This window comes from Castor canadensis, chromosome 13 (genome assembly GCF_047511655.1).
Source record: "Castor canadensis chromosome 13, mCasCan1.hap1v2, whole genome shotgun sequence".
Classification (NCBI taxonomy): domain Eukaryota; kingdom Metazoa; phylum Chordata; class Mammalia; order Rodentia; family Castoridae; genus Castor; species Castor canadensis.
The window spans coordinates 56,908,097-56,925,552 of record NC_133398.1 but is presented as its reverse complement, the minus strand read 5'-3'; the positions used below and the strand labels follow the sequence as shown (position 1 = coordinate 56,925,552).

At 38.3% G+C, this 17,456-nt stretch overlaps 1 protein-coding gene across 6 annotated transcripts in view; it reads right to left on the bottom strand.

Moving 5' to 3' along the window:
* The window catches only part of Frem1 (FRAS1 related extracellular matrix 1), a 148,170-nt gene that overhangs the window by 17,512 nt on the left and 113,202 nt on the right, over positions 1-17,456 (bottom strand). For 5 of the 6 annotated variants that reach the window (XM_074051824.1, XM_074051822.1, XM_074051826.1 and 2 more), the window contains 4 exons: positions 16,294-16,491; positions 15,271-15,415; positions 6,804-6,933; positions 4,243-4,315 (listed from right to left, as the gene is read on the bottom strand). In XM_074051824.1, coding sequence (XP_073907925.1) covers positions 4,243-4,315; positions 6,804-6,933; positions 15,271-15,415; positions 16,294-16,491 — 546 coding nt within the window. The remainder of the gene's footprint in view (positions 1-4,242; positions 4,316-6,803; positions 6,934-15,270; positions 15,416-16,293; positions 16,492-17,456) is intronic. The other variant, XM_074051823.1, reaches the window with a different exon arrangement.

The following is a 17,456-nucleotide window of genomic DNA, read 5'->3' as shown; positions in this document are numbered from 1 at the left end:
TGCCATCAACTCACTGAAGCCCTGCTGTTCTCCCAAATCTTATGAAAAGACCACATTTGTTCCTGGACAATGATGATTCCGTTTCAATGCAAACACTGTAACAAAAAGTAAGCTGCATTCTGCAGGGATGAAAAAAAAATGGTCAGTAGATGACAACCAAAATGGAATTATTCCCCCCAATCTGTCCCTTCTCTTCTTAAGAAAATCTTAGTCGTTTCAGAAGTCTTAAGTTGTCGCAGACAGAACAATTATTGGATGGCACTTGTTGCTATTCATAGAGCCTTTGAAACGACTGATTTCTATCCACAGCTGCCTGCGTGGCTGTCTTCCTTCCTCGAATCCTTCTAGCCCCCACCCCCAAACGCTTTTTCTGACGATACAAGGCCCAGCAATTTGATATCCTCCTAGAGAGAATTTAGGGACTGAGGGGTCTAGAAAAAGCCTGACCTCATTCTCCTCACTCTTTCCATCTGCCTCTATTCATGGAGTTATTATCATGAAGCTTGGTTCACGGTAACTTTGTGAACTTGACACAACAGAGTTTTCATTTTACCAACAGATCCCAGTCATCCTGTTGCCAACAGGATGGGAAACAAAGCAACCTCAGAAACACAAAATCTTAAGGCTAGAAGACAATTGTGAAAAGGTGTGATCCAGCACCCATGATATGGTTACAAGGCATCGCCTTGAGTTTATTTAGAAGAGAAGGTAGAGGCAGAAAGCAAAGAGACACTGTGTAGTGGAGAAAGAAGGCTCGAGCTTACAAGGGAAAAGATGGTAATCCTGCAATTTAACCTTGCAGGATTGAGTTTGAAAAGATTTCCTTGCCATTTACTTACTGGCTATTTGAGTGCTTTCACTCCATAAATCTGTCCATAGAAGGCAGCTGAACATTTTTTTTTCTAGCCTTCTCTTCTTAAAATATGACTCTTTTTTGCTTGCAGAGTGCCTTCCACAGACTTATGCCTCTCAACTGTGCCATCCACTTCTATGGGTCCCATGAGCTAATCAAACTCTCATTAATCCCAGAGCAATCCAATGAGAAAATGAAACTGTTCGCTTATCCTACTCTTGGCTATGCTTAGAGGGAAAAATTAGGTGTATTTGGAATAATTTTATTTTAAAAACTAGACCGTTAGCCTGTTTTTATTCAGCTTTCAGTATCGACTATGTTAAGTCAATTACTTTTGCAATCTTTGCGAAAACACCACTTAAAGCATCTAACATAAAAGACTATATAATTTCCAGCTGGAGGAGTTGCTCAAGTGGTTGAACACCTGCTTAGTAAGCATGAAGCCCTGAGTTCAAACCCCAGTATTAACAAAAAATTAAAAAGTAAAGTAAAAAATAAAATAAAAATGCTATATAATTCCCGTCTTGTGATGGATGAATTAATCCATCAAAATACACGTTTTGTGCTTAAGTTCTTACCTTAGCATTAGATGCTATGGCGAATACCAGAAGTGTGACATAAGTCATACCCTGACCTAAAAGGCATTTAAAACTTCCTGAAGGAGTCAATACAATTGTCCTTGGGAATCCACAGAGGATGGTCCCATCCCATACCAGAATCTGCAGCAAATGCTCAAATCCCTTAGGTAGAACGTATGCGTATAATCATGAGAACTTTCAAGTTGCCTCTAAATTGTATATAATACCTAACATGGCATAGATGGCCATTTTGCTGCATTGCTCAGGGAATAAGGACAAGAAAAATCAAAGCCTGTGCATGTTCAGTACAGGCATGATGTTTTGTTTTGTTTTAATGATCTGTGCTTGGTTGAATAAGTGGAGGCAGAGACCATGCATACAGAGGGACGACCATACCAGAAAAGTCAAATACCTATTCAAAACCATGTGTGATTAGCAGCCCAAAGATATAGAATACATGACGTAATACATGTATGTGGCATCCAGAATTGGAAGGATTTGGAGGGAGAAAACGAGAGAACATAAAGAAGTTAGGAAAGTCGGGGAAGTGTGAGTACATTAGCTGTCTGGAAGAGAGAGGTCACATTTGTGAGCAGGAGGCCATAAGGCTGCAGAGATGTTCTATAGCCACACTACAAAGAAACCTGGACCCCGGAGTGGGGAGGAGGGGCAGATTCCAACTTTAAAACAACAAGCAATGGGGAAGGCTTTCAAACTGGAAGTGACAAGTGGAGGCTTCAGCAAATGAACTGTGTGTGAAGGTTTGAGGTACCCAGGCTGAGAGACAGCTCACTTAGAAGTTGTCAGACCTTAGGGGCAGCTGCTGCAATAAAGGTGGTATGAAAAGATAGGAAGTGGAAAATGAAGAAAATATATGAATACTGAAATTGCTAGTATTCAGAGAACTGTTTGGATCCGCAAATGTCATGAGGTTGGGCATTATGTAAACCAAAATCTAACACACAAAAAATATTTCCAAACCTCAACCAATTTCCCCTCTTATCTTAAGGACTGTTTTGTAAAGAATCTAGTATCCCTTCTTCTTAAACAGAAAGGAAAACCTTAAAAGTTTTTGTTGGGCCTTATGGAATAGAACAAGATGGTTAGGGCAAATCTACCTGAGTTCCATTGAAGTGATTCTGATGTGTTTGTCTGCATTCATCTTTGTTTCCATGCCTACCACATGTGTGCACAGGATCATCTTTTTTAGGTTAATGAGACTGGAAGTAAGGACTTTATTGCTGTTGTTTTTCCCCTTCCTCTTCCACCTTCAAGGTGCAAAGTATTTGCTAAATCCCTGAGATGTACCTGCATTTTAAGATGGCTTGAACTAGCCCCCTCCCTGTCTCCATGAAACAAAAGGCGCTAAAGAGGAGAGGGAAGGTGTCACTTTATGCACACATACCCCCTTTTCAGAGTAGGTGGATTCCTCGATGTTTTCCTGCAAAGCAGATTTTTCTATTGAAAAGCATTTTTTCAATATTTTTAAGTAAATGCCACATTAGAGATCTGTTCTTTTGGAAAACATTTTGACTCTTAGGAATGATGACGTTTCAATTAAGACTGCAGCAAACCTTTCAAGAACACATATTCTAAAGGAAAACACTCATTTTCTTTAGAGTATTTACACATCCACTCAAGATTAGTCACAATAGCTGAATGTTAAGTAGCCAGGGTTTGTGTCTTGGTTTGGTACAATAGCTACAAGGCAAGCCTTCCTGTCAGCTGCCTCCCAAGAGTTCCCTGACTTTATCCCACATTCCTACTAGCTTGCTCAATTTCTGTTTCTTTAGGATCATGGAAGTTGCTATTTTCAGAGAAATGAACAGGTTGCTCTGGGATGGAGGTGGAACAGAGGCCACCAGATCCGAAAGGGACAAGGATTGACAATATAAGAATATAGAAGCAGTAACTGGACATAGAGAAGTTTAAAATTCTCTGAAACAAAACCATTTCTAATTTAATATATTCCAAAACCATGAACAGCCAATAACATGGGTATTTTCTTAAAATTTATAAACTGTGCTTATGTTATTTTTTAAATGTCTAAATAACCTCTAAAATCATAAATCATAAAATCATAAAATCATAAATTTAGAAGTCATTAATACCTACTCAAAACAGCAAGTAAATTCTGTAGACAAATGGGTATTCATCTTACTTATCCAGTGGAATCTCTGAAAGGTAGATTTAAGTGTGTCCCCTTGTGTGATACATTCTAGTTGTGATCAATGGCTCACACTTTGGGTTCTGATGCACTAATAGTATTTTCATGTCTAGATGTCCCACACAATGGAACACATTCAAGAGAAAACACTATATTTTTGTACCCCTTTTGTTTCTAGCAAAATTTCTCCACAAATTTAAAACAAAATACTATTTACTAAATAATAATTTCTCTTGGAATCACCTCATAACAACCTATTTCAAGAGGGATGATTTAGAAATTTCCTTTAGGAATCCATGTAAATGAAACGAAAAATTTCATCAAAATATGAGGCAATCATACTTAAGTATGTTAAGTATGATTAAAATACTTTAAAAATTACCTTATTTTTCCTGGATTGCTTTGAATGTTTGCTTTGATAATTTATATTTATTATTTGTGAGGATTTCTCTTCTCATTTTAAATGAATATTGTAATAAAAAATGATGACAGAACTTGAGGTCCAAACTCATTTCATTTGGAGTGGGGTGAGAAGATTCCATGAGAATCTTCTAGTTGGCATAAACTGAGTAATATCCTGCCTCCTCCCCAGTTTCCAGACTTGCTTACAAAAACACGAAACAAACTGAAGTCCCAAAACATACCTGGGTCAAACTGAACCAGTTTGGATACAGTCACAGTGAAATCTTTTCCAATTGTAGCCGACACTTGGTTGACCTTAAGAGGGGGAACAAAACAGGGCTCTTTTTAAAATAAAAGTAAATATTCTATACTACAGAAGCATTTATTCTCTCCCATACTAGACTAAACTCATGCTTTTAAATCTGGTTTCAATATTAAGCAGGATTTTAAAATATTGTAATAAACCATCTTGGATCTTTCTTAAAGAGAACTTCTCACTTCTCTTTTTTAAATAATTTTAGTCATTGGAGAAAGCAGTATAAAGTTTAAAGTTTTATTTTTTCTTTGTTATAAGCACAGTTTTATTTCATTACTTTCTCTCTACCTCAACTTGGTTTTAAAATAAGGCCTCAAGGCGGGGGGGCAGGGAGCAAGAAGAAGAGAAAACAGGCACTCCTGAGAACCCCAGGGAAAATCTGTCAGCCAGCGTTGGGTATCCTACGAGCTCCCCAGCCCTGAAAACCTTTAGCCTAGATTAGCGCAAACAAGCCTGGTCCATTTTCCTGTCTGGATGAAACCATCACTCATCACCAACATGAATAAGAGCTTTGTGGGACTGACAGACTTGGTGAACAGCTACATAAAGGCCATCCACACACCCGGAACCCGCAGCTTTTAGAGGCTCCCATCAAGTGAGTTGTAAAAAGAAAAAAAATGCCCTCGCCTAAAGAGACTATTGACTACTTCCTCGCTCCCCAGCTCTGGGATTAAAAAATAAACGGGCAACTTCAGGGCCCCAAGGTCAAAGCCGTCCCCCCAGAGAGTGCCTAAGCAGTGTCCTTGGCTGGTTTGAAAAAGAAGTCATCAAACAAGATCCTGTCTAAGCATCCTAGGCAGTTGTTATTCTTGTACATTTTTAAGAGGTTGAAGATGGTCAAGAAAGATGGTTAATACATTCCTGCATCTTTGTAGAAAAGGATGAAGTGAGTGCATCTCTTTAAAATTCTATTTCTATGGCCTCAGACAATGTCTCCATTTCAAATCACAGGTACTTACACGTTAAGGTATTACCTCTTAGGCTTCCATTTGTTCTTTGTCTACAATGCCAAGGCTCCCCCGGAACCACCTCTCTCTGGAAAAGGTAGCCCATTGTACACCTGTATCCACCATATGCTGGAGGTTATATTTCCCTGCATGGTACTTGCACATGCAATTACCTAGTATTTACCACCGCTGAGTTTACAGAATCCTATGTGGGAAGAGCAAGGTCTGAGGCAAGGTATTTAGAGAAAAAGGTCAGGTGGAAGGAAGTAAATGATCCAAACCAGGGCAAAAGTGCCTCCTCCCTATTCCCAGTCAATTAGCCAGTGAGCTCTTGTGTAAGGTGGCAGGCGATACTGTGAATAGGGCTGTCCTCAAAGACTGAGAGGCTGTGTTTGATCAAGGCCTGGCACTCCACTGACAGGTTCATGGAGACACTGAGCTTAAGTAGCTTCATGTGTGTTCTTTCTACCTTACAAGGTGAGTGGCAGTGTGACCCAAACCCCAGAGTAGAGGAGATGGTGCTTTCTTGGAGGATTAGGGTATTCTTAGAAAGCCACCCAAGGAGATTCTGTCCTTTTCTATACCCACCTCCTGGAAAATTAGGGGTACCCCAAGTTTTCTACTGATTGACTAATAAAGCACCAACAGGTCTATGAAAAAGGGCACCTACATCCACTGGAAAGATACATACTGAGTGTGGTTATGGTTGAATTCAAGGGCACAAGGTTCTGAAGATAATTCAAATGCACTGTTACAATTGAGACTCAACAGAGATGCCATTTTCCCCAGAGGCTAAGATCAGTGCCTTTTCTGTCACGCTGCAGAGGACAGTGTTGAAGGCTCATCCTACATAGTCCGTACGTCCACACTTGGCATGCTATCATTTTCTTGGAGGACTGTTGGTATAATGACTCCTAAAAATCCTTCAATTCTAGAAACCATATATTGTGCTCTACAGTGATGTCAATAGAAAAGAATAGTAAGTTGACTACTTTGAAAGCAATTCCTTGAAGCTTGTTTGTATTTCAAAGTATCTATATTAATACATGCACTCCTAATTTTGCATGACTTGGATAACTGAGATAGGTTTAATTCTCCTGTTTGGCTTCATCCACTGAGACTATGGAAAGCAATCCTATTTCACACCTAGAGGAAGCTATTTGGGGGACTGAAATTTGCTCTGGGTACCCCACAGAATGTGCTGTCTATAGCTTTTCTTTCCAAAGCACAGTCTAATCTTGTTTCATTAAGTGAGATGCATTACCCTATGAAGTCAAATTTCAAAACTTACAGAGTGTGTAGAAACTAAGGACTAGATTTGAAACTAAACTGCTTAACAAAACCCAACTCTATGTAGGGGTAAATGAGAAAGGAGAGGGGTAGGGACTGAAGACATTTTGTGCTTGGTAATATCAGAATATTATAACACCCAGCACTTTGAATTTTCCTTAATCACTCTGAATTTTTCTAAGGAAGTCATCAAAGGCACCAACTAACAACCCAAGTTTTATCTTGACAATTTTTATCTTAGAGTTGTTACCTTTACACCTACAAAGGCTGAGTCCATGGAATATCCCCTTCTGGTAACTTCCAAAGGCAACACACCTGCATTCTCACAGACCTCATATTCGGTCTGCGACCATTCAATATGAGACCACTTCAACTCCAAACTGTATGAAAAGAAAAGAAAAAGAAAACCATAAAATATGAATAGTGGATGCCTGTCAAGATTCCCTTCTGGCCAGGAAACTGAGCTACTGGTTCCCATCGTGGTGGTAAAGATGGTGGGTTAATCTAGGCCAATGACAGAAATTCTTTACACTTATTTGGAACATTTTAGTTCACAATGAACATTTACTGATTTTATCTCATCTGATCCTTACAATGACCCTGTGAGGTAGACAGAGCAAGTATTAGAACTCGATTTTACAAATGAAGAAACTAAGGCTAAAAGACTGTTTAGTACCCTGCTGTTATTAGTGACAAAAAAGGGACAGTGCTGAAGGCAAAGGAGCCAGCAGTTGTAAAGTTCAAGTAGCCATTCATTGTAGAAAAGACAATGATGTGGAATCTTCCCTTATCCTTTCACCTTCCTCATTGGGGCTACAAAATCTGTTCCACACACAGATCTTCTCTGAACTTGAGCATGAGCTCAAGCAAGAATCATGAGGAATTTTAATTGGGAAGAGGAATGGTAGAGAAAGAATAGAATATTTGATATCAAATTTATGCTTTACTTTTATCTCTGCTACCTATTAGCTGTCATAACTTACTGACTTTGAGCTAGTTATTTAAACTTTCTGAGGCTTGGTTTTCTCTTCTTTAAAAAAAAAGATGAAAGAAGACAATTTCTATCAAATGTTGGACTAACTATAGTATAGAAATATTCTTGAGGCATATTCAGTTATAAACAGCTGGCCCTCCATACCGTAGGGGTTTTGCAGATCCAGCCAACAGTGAATCAAAAAATATTCATACAATTTTATCTTCAACCTGAAATGTTTCCCTTTTTGAGGTGAGGATATTTGAAATATTTTACTTCCACATTTCTGTTAACCTGGACCCTTATCTTTCTTACTTCCCCTCAATCTTACTATATATAACAATATAAAAAACCACAAGCAATCATCATGGTGATTGTAGAACACAGATCTACTGATCCTATTTTATTCATTTCCCTTTGATTCCACACATATAAAACCTTCAGTAGTTATTGCCTTATTTTGCTTCCCAAACTTCCAACCAACTTCACACTTTTCTTCTCAATTTTTAAATTTATTTTTTATGATGTCTTTTTTCAGAACTAGACATTCTGAGTGCTCCTGTCTAGAACATGAGTTCACACATTTCACAAGCTCTCTAGGCTTCTTTAGGAGTCATTCATATTAGAGAACAAGTTTATCCTTAAATAACCAACCCTTGATGGATCATGTATCCCAATCACATCCTATAGATTAAGTTCAATAGCGTATTGAACCGAGTAGCACTGGTTCACACTAAAGATCATGGGCTGGCAACTGCTACAGGGGTTCATGACAAGACATAGCATGCATGTTTGTATGTATATGAACATACATGACAAGACATAGCATACATGTTTGTATGTATATGAACATACATATAAACATACATGTTTATCCAATCAACAGATAGGAAACATTGTTACTGGGTACTGTACTTCACAAACACTTGTTACGTGAAAACCGGATCCTTATATTAAAAACATTGGGAACCCCATGGGTATTTTATGCAACTGAATTTAAATATAGCTTGCAACAGATCAAGAAATATAGAAATAAATAACCATGTTTAAAGAATTACAAGATGACAGTCAATAAGGATATCATAAATGTCAATAGAAACAGCATTTTGTAAAATTCCTAAAGGATCCAGGAAATGAGAAAGGAAAAACATCAGGAAGAGGGCTTAGGGGAGAAGACAGAAGGATGACATGGGAGAGGAGGGCAGTGGGAAAGCATGACAGATGAATTGGGAAGAATTTGAGTGACGTTTCATATCCAGCACTTCTGCAAACCCACCCATTGCTGATGCTAACCATAACAAGCACAAATCCATCAATGCCACTCTGCAGATCCAAATGACCTCAAGGCCTAAAACTAAATGCAATTTGACTGCTGATCTAGATCCAGAAGAGAATAATTCAGAGGACTGTTCAGTTTCAAAGCACAAAGGGTCTCACTGTTTGGGAATGTATGTGCTTTTTCCTGATGTACATCAGAATGCTGCATGATGCTTATGGGTGAAGGTTGTCATTACACAAGGTTCTATTTGATTTTCTTAAAACTATTCACTACAAAAAAAAAAAGATCCATTGAAAAGCCATGAAATTTAAGCCAGACTATAGTTTTTCCAGAAAAATATTTAAATAGCAAAGTCTTTCCATACCTACAGGATGTGTACAACATATGTTTTGAATGGGATTTTTTTTTTTTTCAGTACTGGATTTGAGAAGCTCTTTCTAGGTTGAGACTGACTGCTTAAACTCTAAATGAACTCTTGGAAGAGAATATAAAAGATCTAGTCAAATCACTTGGGAATTCTGCCTGCAAGACACCATACATCTATATGTTTGGTATCAGGTGAATATCCAGATGCCGAGCCCATGAGAGCAATCTGGAAAGTTCTGAATGTGAAGGTGTCATGTGGATAAGAATTGGTTCATGTCTTCACATCTGAACAATCCCTCCATTCTCCTCTTACCAATGAAAGGCTCATTCTACCATCTGAAATGCAGGCTACAAGCATACTACATGTGAAATCCATGTGGCAATCATTTCAAATCACTTAGCGGGAGCTGAAAGCTCCTTAAGTCAGTAAAAGGTCAAGGTTAACCCAGCTCAGCACTATTGACATTTTGGACCAGACAATCCTTTGTTGTGGGAAGCTGACCTGTGCATTTGTTTGGCAATATCTCTGATTGCTACACACAGATGTAGACTCACACGTTCCTCCAATCACAGTCATCAAAACTCACATTTCTCCAATCACAACCATCAAAACTCACATTCCTCCAATCACAACCATAAAACTCACATTCCTCCAATCACAGCCATGAAAACTATCTCCAGACATTGCCATGGTGGGGGGAGGGTCACTTCCAGTTGAGAATTACCTCCATAAATGGTTTTGTGACACTCATCACTGATTGAAAGCGAAAGCTATGATTGGGAATAAAAGATATTATAATTGGATTAGATGTCATGTGGCTTCTGGTCCTTCTGCCACTCACTAACTCTTAGCAATAAGGCATAAGGAAAGCTGTTTACACACCTAATTTAACATTGCAACTTCTTTACCAAAGCCCAGTACCTTTCATCCCCCTTACCCTACCAATCTTTTCATTTTCCAAAGCATGAACCATATATAACATAGTGCCAGGTTACTCAGGCACTAAGCATGATCCAAGAAAACACTGTCTTTGCCTCACTGATGTGTCCCCAGTCCCTTGTAGAGTGTGTAGGACATAGTAAGTGTTCAATAAATACTTGTTAATTTCTTCAATGGACCTTATTTGGACCACTGTTTCCTAAGCTGAATTGACTGCCACAATGGTATTTTTGCTAATGTTATTAACATCATTTTCTCTACATCTTAAAAAAATACTAGCATGTCCTCACATGTTCTGTTTAACCTTGACTTACTCTGGATTCTTTTTTATTAGGCTTCATTAGACAGACAGATGACATTGATAAAAGAATCTTCAATTATAACCATGATTTCTTATCACATAGGTATGCTATTTTCTATGCCATGGGTGTAGTTCTCCACATCTGGCAATATCTGGAGACAATGCTGATTGCCACAGCTGGCAGGAAGATGTGGGCACTCAGAGATGTAGGTCAGGGAGGTGGGTTGACATCTTGCATGGCATGGGACGTTGCCCTGTGACAGAGTCATCTTTTCCAAATGCTAATAGTGCCAGCATTGAGAGCCTATATACGACAGTTAAAAAAAAATATTTCTGCATTTTCTGATATTTTATTTTGTGGCTATTCAATTCATTTATATAAAGGAACAGTGAACTGAAAGAAACATATTTGAGATTAAGATTAAAACACTGGTTTGGGATTTGGGACATTAATCTAGGTTAATAAGAGTCTGTGAAAAAGGCTCCTAGCCTCTCTTTGCATCAGTTTCCCCATTTCTCAAAGTGAAATAATGATATGTCCAGGCTTCAAAGGGTTAAATGGACCTCTGTGAGTGCTCATTAACTATTTGGGGCTTCTCAGTAAGAGGTTTTATAGAAGCTAAAATGATGATTAAATTATTATTTTTGTAACTGGATCTTCATTTATAATTAGGTGGCATCTGACTTCAGAAAATTGAGATGTGAAAAAAATATTTTTTTAAGTATTCAGTGGAAGGTTTACCAATTCAAAGATGTGCTATTAAGCTCCATAACCTAATGTTTTCAACACCTGTGTTTTCAGTTCTTTCATTTTCTCTTGATAATGGAGAAACAGTGGTTAGCCAGGAGGCAGCTTCGTGAGTATCGAAAACAAGTGCTCTGGAGTCAAACACACCTTGCTACTGCTTATTAGTGTGTGAATACGGTCAGTTCCTCAGTCTCTCTCTGGGCCTCAGATTTCATTATCTTAAAATGAGGAGAATTATACTCATGTCAAATGATTATAATTAAAAATGAGATAATATATATAAAGCACCTGTACACAGTGGGTGCTTAATAAGTGCTATTTTCTTTCCCTTCCTCTGTGCTTTCCTCAGATCTAGACTGGAGATAAACATGTTAACCCCTAGCTTGCAGGTAAAGGCATTAGTGAGCCAGTAGTCTCAACCTCTTCACCCACAAGGTGTTTCATAAAAGCTGCTAAAACACTGAGGAGCTCGTCTGATAGAAAATCCCTTTCTTCTTTATTTCTTTTGTTTCTTCTCTTTCAAGGCCAAGAATGAATAACAGAAGCAGCTAGGATGAGGCCTCCAGAGGGAGAACAAGAATCAGAGTGCTTGAAACAGTCACTGAGTTACTGCGAATGTCCAGGTCAAGTTTTTCTTTAAAGTTAACTTTTTTCCAGTGGGCATAAGAAAGAGGACCATGTGGAAGGTGTATTTGGAAAACTATGTTGGTCAAGGTTGGTTACATCCTGTGGTCCTCAGAGGTGTTTTGGTGAGTGATGTGGACCTGTATAGCTCAGTATGGGAATTCTACACACAGGTCATCTTGGAGATTCAGCTAGGACTAGAGGACAGACACAATCTTGTGAGTGAGTCGTGCCAAGGCATGAGCCCTGGCTCACTTTCAGCTCTGTCACTCCTCCAATGACTTGGGGATACATTTTTTAGATGCTTATCTAAAGATTCCTTATTGCCCTCAGAGGATGTGTTTTGTAGTTAGTGAGTCAACATGCAAAGGCACCCAACACAGTGCCTGGAAATTAGGCATTGTCTAATCCACGTCCTTATGCAAATGTCCATGAGTTACAGGATTATAAATAATTTCTGCTTATAACAAAGTGTCTTCCAAGTGTACCCCATGAAAAACTTGATCCCCAAACTCTGCTGGTTGGGAAGAGAAGAGGGGAGGAGGTTCTGTAGCTCAGTTAGGGTGGGATGCACTGTATAACAAACCCTTTCAGATTCTTAAGCCATACCCGAATTTTAAGGATTCTGGGTGTGGTGTAGTTAAGTTAAACAAGCCAGCTGGCAATGACTTGTTTAATCTCACCTAAACCGACATTCCCCAACGTTTTGTAAAATGGACCATCTATTGATCCTTCAGGACTGGTGCTGCATAGCAAGGCTGCAAAAGCAAGACCCGCCTTATTGATTAATAAGCATATTGACAATTCACTTTATGAATATTCACAGAACCAATTTCTAGCTAAAGACAGGCTCTCTAAGATGCCAGTGTTTCCAGGATACTTCTTCAAACAGTCAGCTGTGTTAACGTGAACACTCCCATGAATTCACAGTAGACATCACCACACATTTCCTACGTTAAATACACAAGATGCTTTCCTATGTTTTATTCATTTGTTTCTCTGAACAAACTGTAGTATTGTGCCCATTGTACAGAAGAGATAACTATGTTTTGAACAATCATGGCAGAGCTAAAACTCAAAACCTGTCCTTCAGCAACAAGTCCAGGAGTTAGGAATGGAGGGCACACATGAAAATTGATATTTGTGATTCACAGTTTCAGAAAAAAAGCAACAACTAAACCTTAAGGTCATTGACAGGTAAGCACTCCTTCTTTCTTACTGCCAGGATAGCCAACATCTGCAGAGAAGGAAGAGTGGTAGTCTGCTGCCTGGTGTCTTGGGAGGTTTAGAAGGCATTAAGAACAGGCTGGAAGTTTGCTAGCACCATGAGTGGATTCCAGCTCATTAATTAGCTGCATGAATTTGGATAAGTCATGTCCCAACTCTGTGCCTCAGGTCTCTCATCTGTTAGTTCTGGATTATAATGATACCCAACTCATAGATTGTTGCAACAATTAAGTGAATAACATGAAATAGAACCCCCAAATAACTAAATCACAAATGCCTGTGATCTACATGGGACTAGGCTCTTGCTGGTTGTTTGGGGAAAAGAAACCACTATTTAGAACATTGTTTCTTATCATAAAACTGTGTGCCTCATTTCATAAAACACCTACTTACAAATGAGGTTGGGGAACTATTCCACTCAAACATTATGAAGGTAAAGGCAGAATAATTTCTACCTCCCCCTTGCCCACTCTAAAGAAAATAACCTAACCTCTGTTAGAACCAAACCAAAGTTATTTTCATATTTTCCCAGTGGGCATGTGCCACTGCACTCTAGTCCATCGGGTGCAACCATTTCAAGTTGAACTTGAAACACCTCCAGCACAGGTTCATGAAAACACACCTAACACAAACAGGAACTTAGCTTTAAAAAACAGTCTCCATCGAAGTTATAATTACATTAAGTAGATTCTTCCATTATTCTCATGTGACTTTTAGGGTTATTTAAAAACATAAATCATCTTTAAAAAGCAATGTCTTTGGTAACAACAAGGAATGAAGACGGTACGTGGGTGAAGCAGACATTCACTTAGTGACATTGGTGGGAGAAATTCTGACACCTACGCTATGTCTATGTGTGGAATACCAGAGGTCGGCACCAGGTCACTGGAAAGTCTGATAATTACTATACGTTTTTTTGAAAATAAGCTAGTTAAAAAAAAAAAACTGTTATTCCAGGTGAAGTCAATTTGTTACTTTTTGGAGCAGAATAAAAACATTTTCTTGAAAATTAAAATATTTGTCTGACATTGCAAATGTCAGTCTGTGGTCCTGAGGATTAATTTCTCAAAGGCAGTCAAATGAGAGGGGTCATCAGTTTCAGTTCTCTAATTAATATTTTAATTTCAGGGGGCAGGTCTTCCTGTTCACTCCTGTTTCCCAGCACCTTGTGCCATATTCCTAGCATAAAACAGCCACGCAACAGAATCTGCAGAGTTAATAAATCTGAGCAAAGTCCTACACTTTAACCAGGTAATGAAGGTGGGGTAACTGCTAGGTTTTTTTTCCCTAACAATGACTACAGTGACCTCTGCTGTCAAATTTTGGAACTACACTTCAGAATGGGAAAGGAAAAGAATGAAGAGCACTGAGGATGCCTTCTTAACTTCTCTTTGTTCAGATTCTTTCATAAAGGGAGTGTAGTAGGTCCATACTTTCTTATGCTGTCTTGTATGTCTATGGTACAGTAAATACCAAAATTATGGTAAGTATACAAATTTTTCTTTGGGGTGTCTAGGAAAGGAATCAAATGAAAAAAGGAAAACAGCACTAGAAGTGCACTGATTGACCTTTGTGACCCTGCCAGTAGTAAATCATTCACGGTCTCCATTCAAGAGAGGTCTAGAATAGGAACCCAGTCAGTGAAATTACTGTGCTGTGCTAATCTTGTTAATTTTAAGGATTGGTTATTCTTGTTATCCTGGGACTCATGTACTTACTTTATATACTTCCAAATATCACTTGATGCCTTCCAAGTCTGTTTTCTACTTTACACTATCTTCATCTTACCTAGGATAGGTTTATTAACTTAGAGAGGCAGTTTTAAGTTTTGTTTTGGTTTGGGTAAGGGAAACAGATCTTAGCCATTTTATTCTTCCTGACTCTAGATATTTCAGAAGACTAACGTGGTCCTAGAGTGACCTCTGGCTGCACAATTTACACATAAGCCTCAAGCTCAGTCCTGGATGCTGACGGGCTGCAACCTCTCTGGGTGTGAAGTGTAGGAACATGCATGCATAATGTGGATGACACTATCACTATTCACTTAACCACTGAATGCTGCCATCTTCTCTCCATAAAGTTATTGGCCTTCCCATTGTTGGGCAATAAAAAAGAAAATTCTTTCTACAAAACAAAGTCTATGAGCTCATCACATAGTCTATCTTCTTAGGTTCTGTTTGCAAAAGATCATTTCACTTTCCTAATTGGATATCTTTTGGACACTACATGCAGGAATTTTGAATAATCAAAAGAATTTACATTTGAGGAGTGGCAGAGTTCCCTGTGGGGTCCATGATTTGAAACTCCATGGTATCTGAATTTACTTCCAAAGATGGGTTTATGATGTAAAGAATGGTCTTACTGTTTAAGTCCTTTTGGCTAAATTTCTCATGGATAAATTCACCTACAAAAAAGAAATAAATGAATCTTATGAGTAATCAAGGAAAACATATAAGAGCTGATAAAACTGTGTTACATATTTTATTTGAAACACAGCTTTAAAGAACAACTCAAATACATTATTTTAGTAGAAATTCTTAATAAGTTGGAAAATAAGTATAATACAATCAGATATGACAGTTCTAATCTTGGTAGTATTTCAGTAGGTCAACAAAGTATTTTGATTTATGTCGCTAGTTCTATAGGACAATGAGAGAGAAATGTATAATTACTGAGTACTTAATATTTTTAGTATAAAGTACATTTTTAAAAAGAGATTAATATTACTCTAGCCATCTTAAAACTCAAATGGAATAAAAATTAAGTTTTACATTTATTTTGCTTCAGAATATTTGCCTTAAAAATATACAAAAGAAAAGGGGAATAGGAAATACAGTTAAAAAGAAAAACCTGCAATTCTGTGCTGTCCTATTTAGTGATATGATCAACATTACCACACAAATAATACACAATCCAGAAGAACTACTAGGGGAAAAAGCTAGGAATTTGTTTCAAGAAACTGATAACATTTACAGTAGAGGAAGAAATTAATCCCAAAAATGAATCTGGCCTTGAACTGCATATTCTGAATATGTTATGACCTAGCTGTTGAAAATTGTAAACAATAGACAGCTGTATATTAGTATTTGGTTCTCCTGGTCAAGATGACCTTCCTTTAGGAAGGCCCAGTTTCAAACCCTCTTTAGCAGCAATACTGATGTATAAACTGCATCTATCAGTAAGCCCTGGGGAGCATTTACCAAATGGCCTTACACTTAATTAAATTACTCTCTGGCCTTGCCAGCCACTGGGAGCAATTATAAGGATCAAGGAAGTTAGTACCTGTTGTTGTGTTCTCCAGATGGCCATGTAGTGGGCCTCGTAAAATCTTAAAGATAATTTGATCATCCTGGGTGTCAGGGTCAGATGCCTTCAGCACACGAGACGTGATGTAAATCCCATAACAGCCGTTTTTCAGGCGTCTCACTTGAGAAGGGGAATGCAAGTACATGAGCCGAGGGGCTGTTTTGTCCAACTGGTCTACCTGAATTTCAATAATGACACACAATGTTATGCAAAGACTTCTCACTACCATGCAATGGAGAGCTTTCATGGTTCAACAGCGACAAACTCGCCCAAGTTTCAGACTGCCTATGCTCCTGATTTGTTGATTTTTGTCTTGTTCACAGTATTCTCAGCAAATATCACAGTGCCTGGAACAGAGGCTGAGTTTCTACTGTAAACCTTGACCTAATTTTATTAATTTGTCTAATGTCTGTCTCTTAGGGTATAAGCTTCATGAGGACAAATGCTGTCGCTCACACCCAGCCCCCATCCCTGCACCTGGCACAATGCCTGACTCATTACAGAAGCCCAGGACTATTTGTTGAACGAATCCACAAAAACTGACCCAAGAATTACATTGCGAACTTAATGTTACACCACAGAAGGATTTCCCCGTGTTTCCAATGTTTAATGATTTACAGAAACAGAATAGTAAGGGTTTACAAGTACAATGAATTATTTTTCACGTCTTCGCTGAAATAGATAAAAATAGAAAACTTTCAGTAAGAAAAGCATGACAGTGATTTTCAGACTTTGCATATTGTTTCATTGAAGATGAGCAACAGGTGACTCAACAGGCAGACTAGATTTATGAGGATGGACAGTGGGCAATTAGTCAGGAGTGAGAACAAAGGACTTGTCAATATGGAGCTCAGATCACCTTGCAAATACTATTGTGAGAGATAAAGTAGGTTTGGATAAAGTAGCACAAATTCATCACCAATACTAACTCCTGATCTCTCAGTTCTTAACTTCATTTACCCCCAAATGATAGTGCTGTAAATATTAGTTCACCCTAATGAAAAAATTAATTCATCTCAATGATAAGACCACATATATTATTGCATATTATGATATAATAAACTGCAGGACAGGTATTAAAAAGAATAGAGGCGATGGGTATGGTAGTTCATGCCTGTAATCCCTGCTACTTGGGAGTA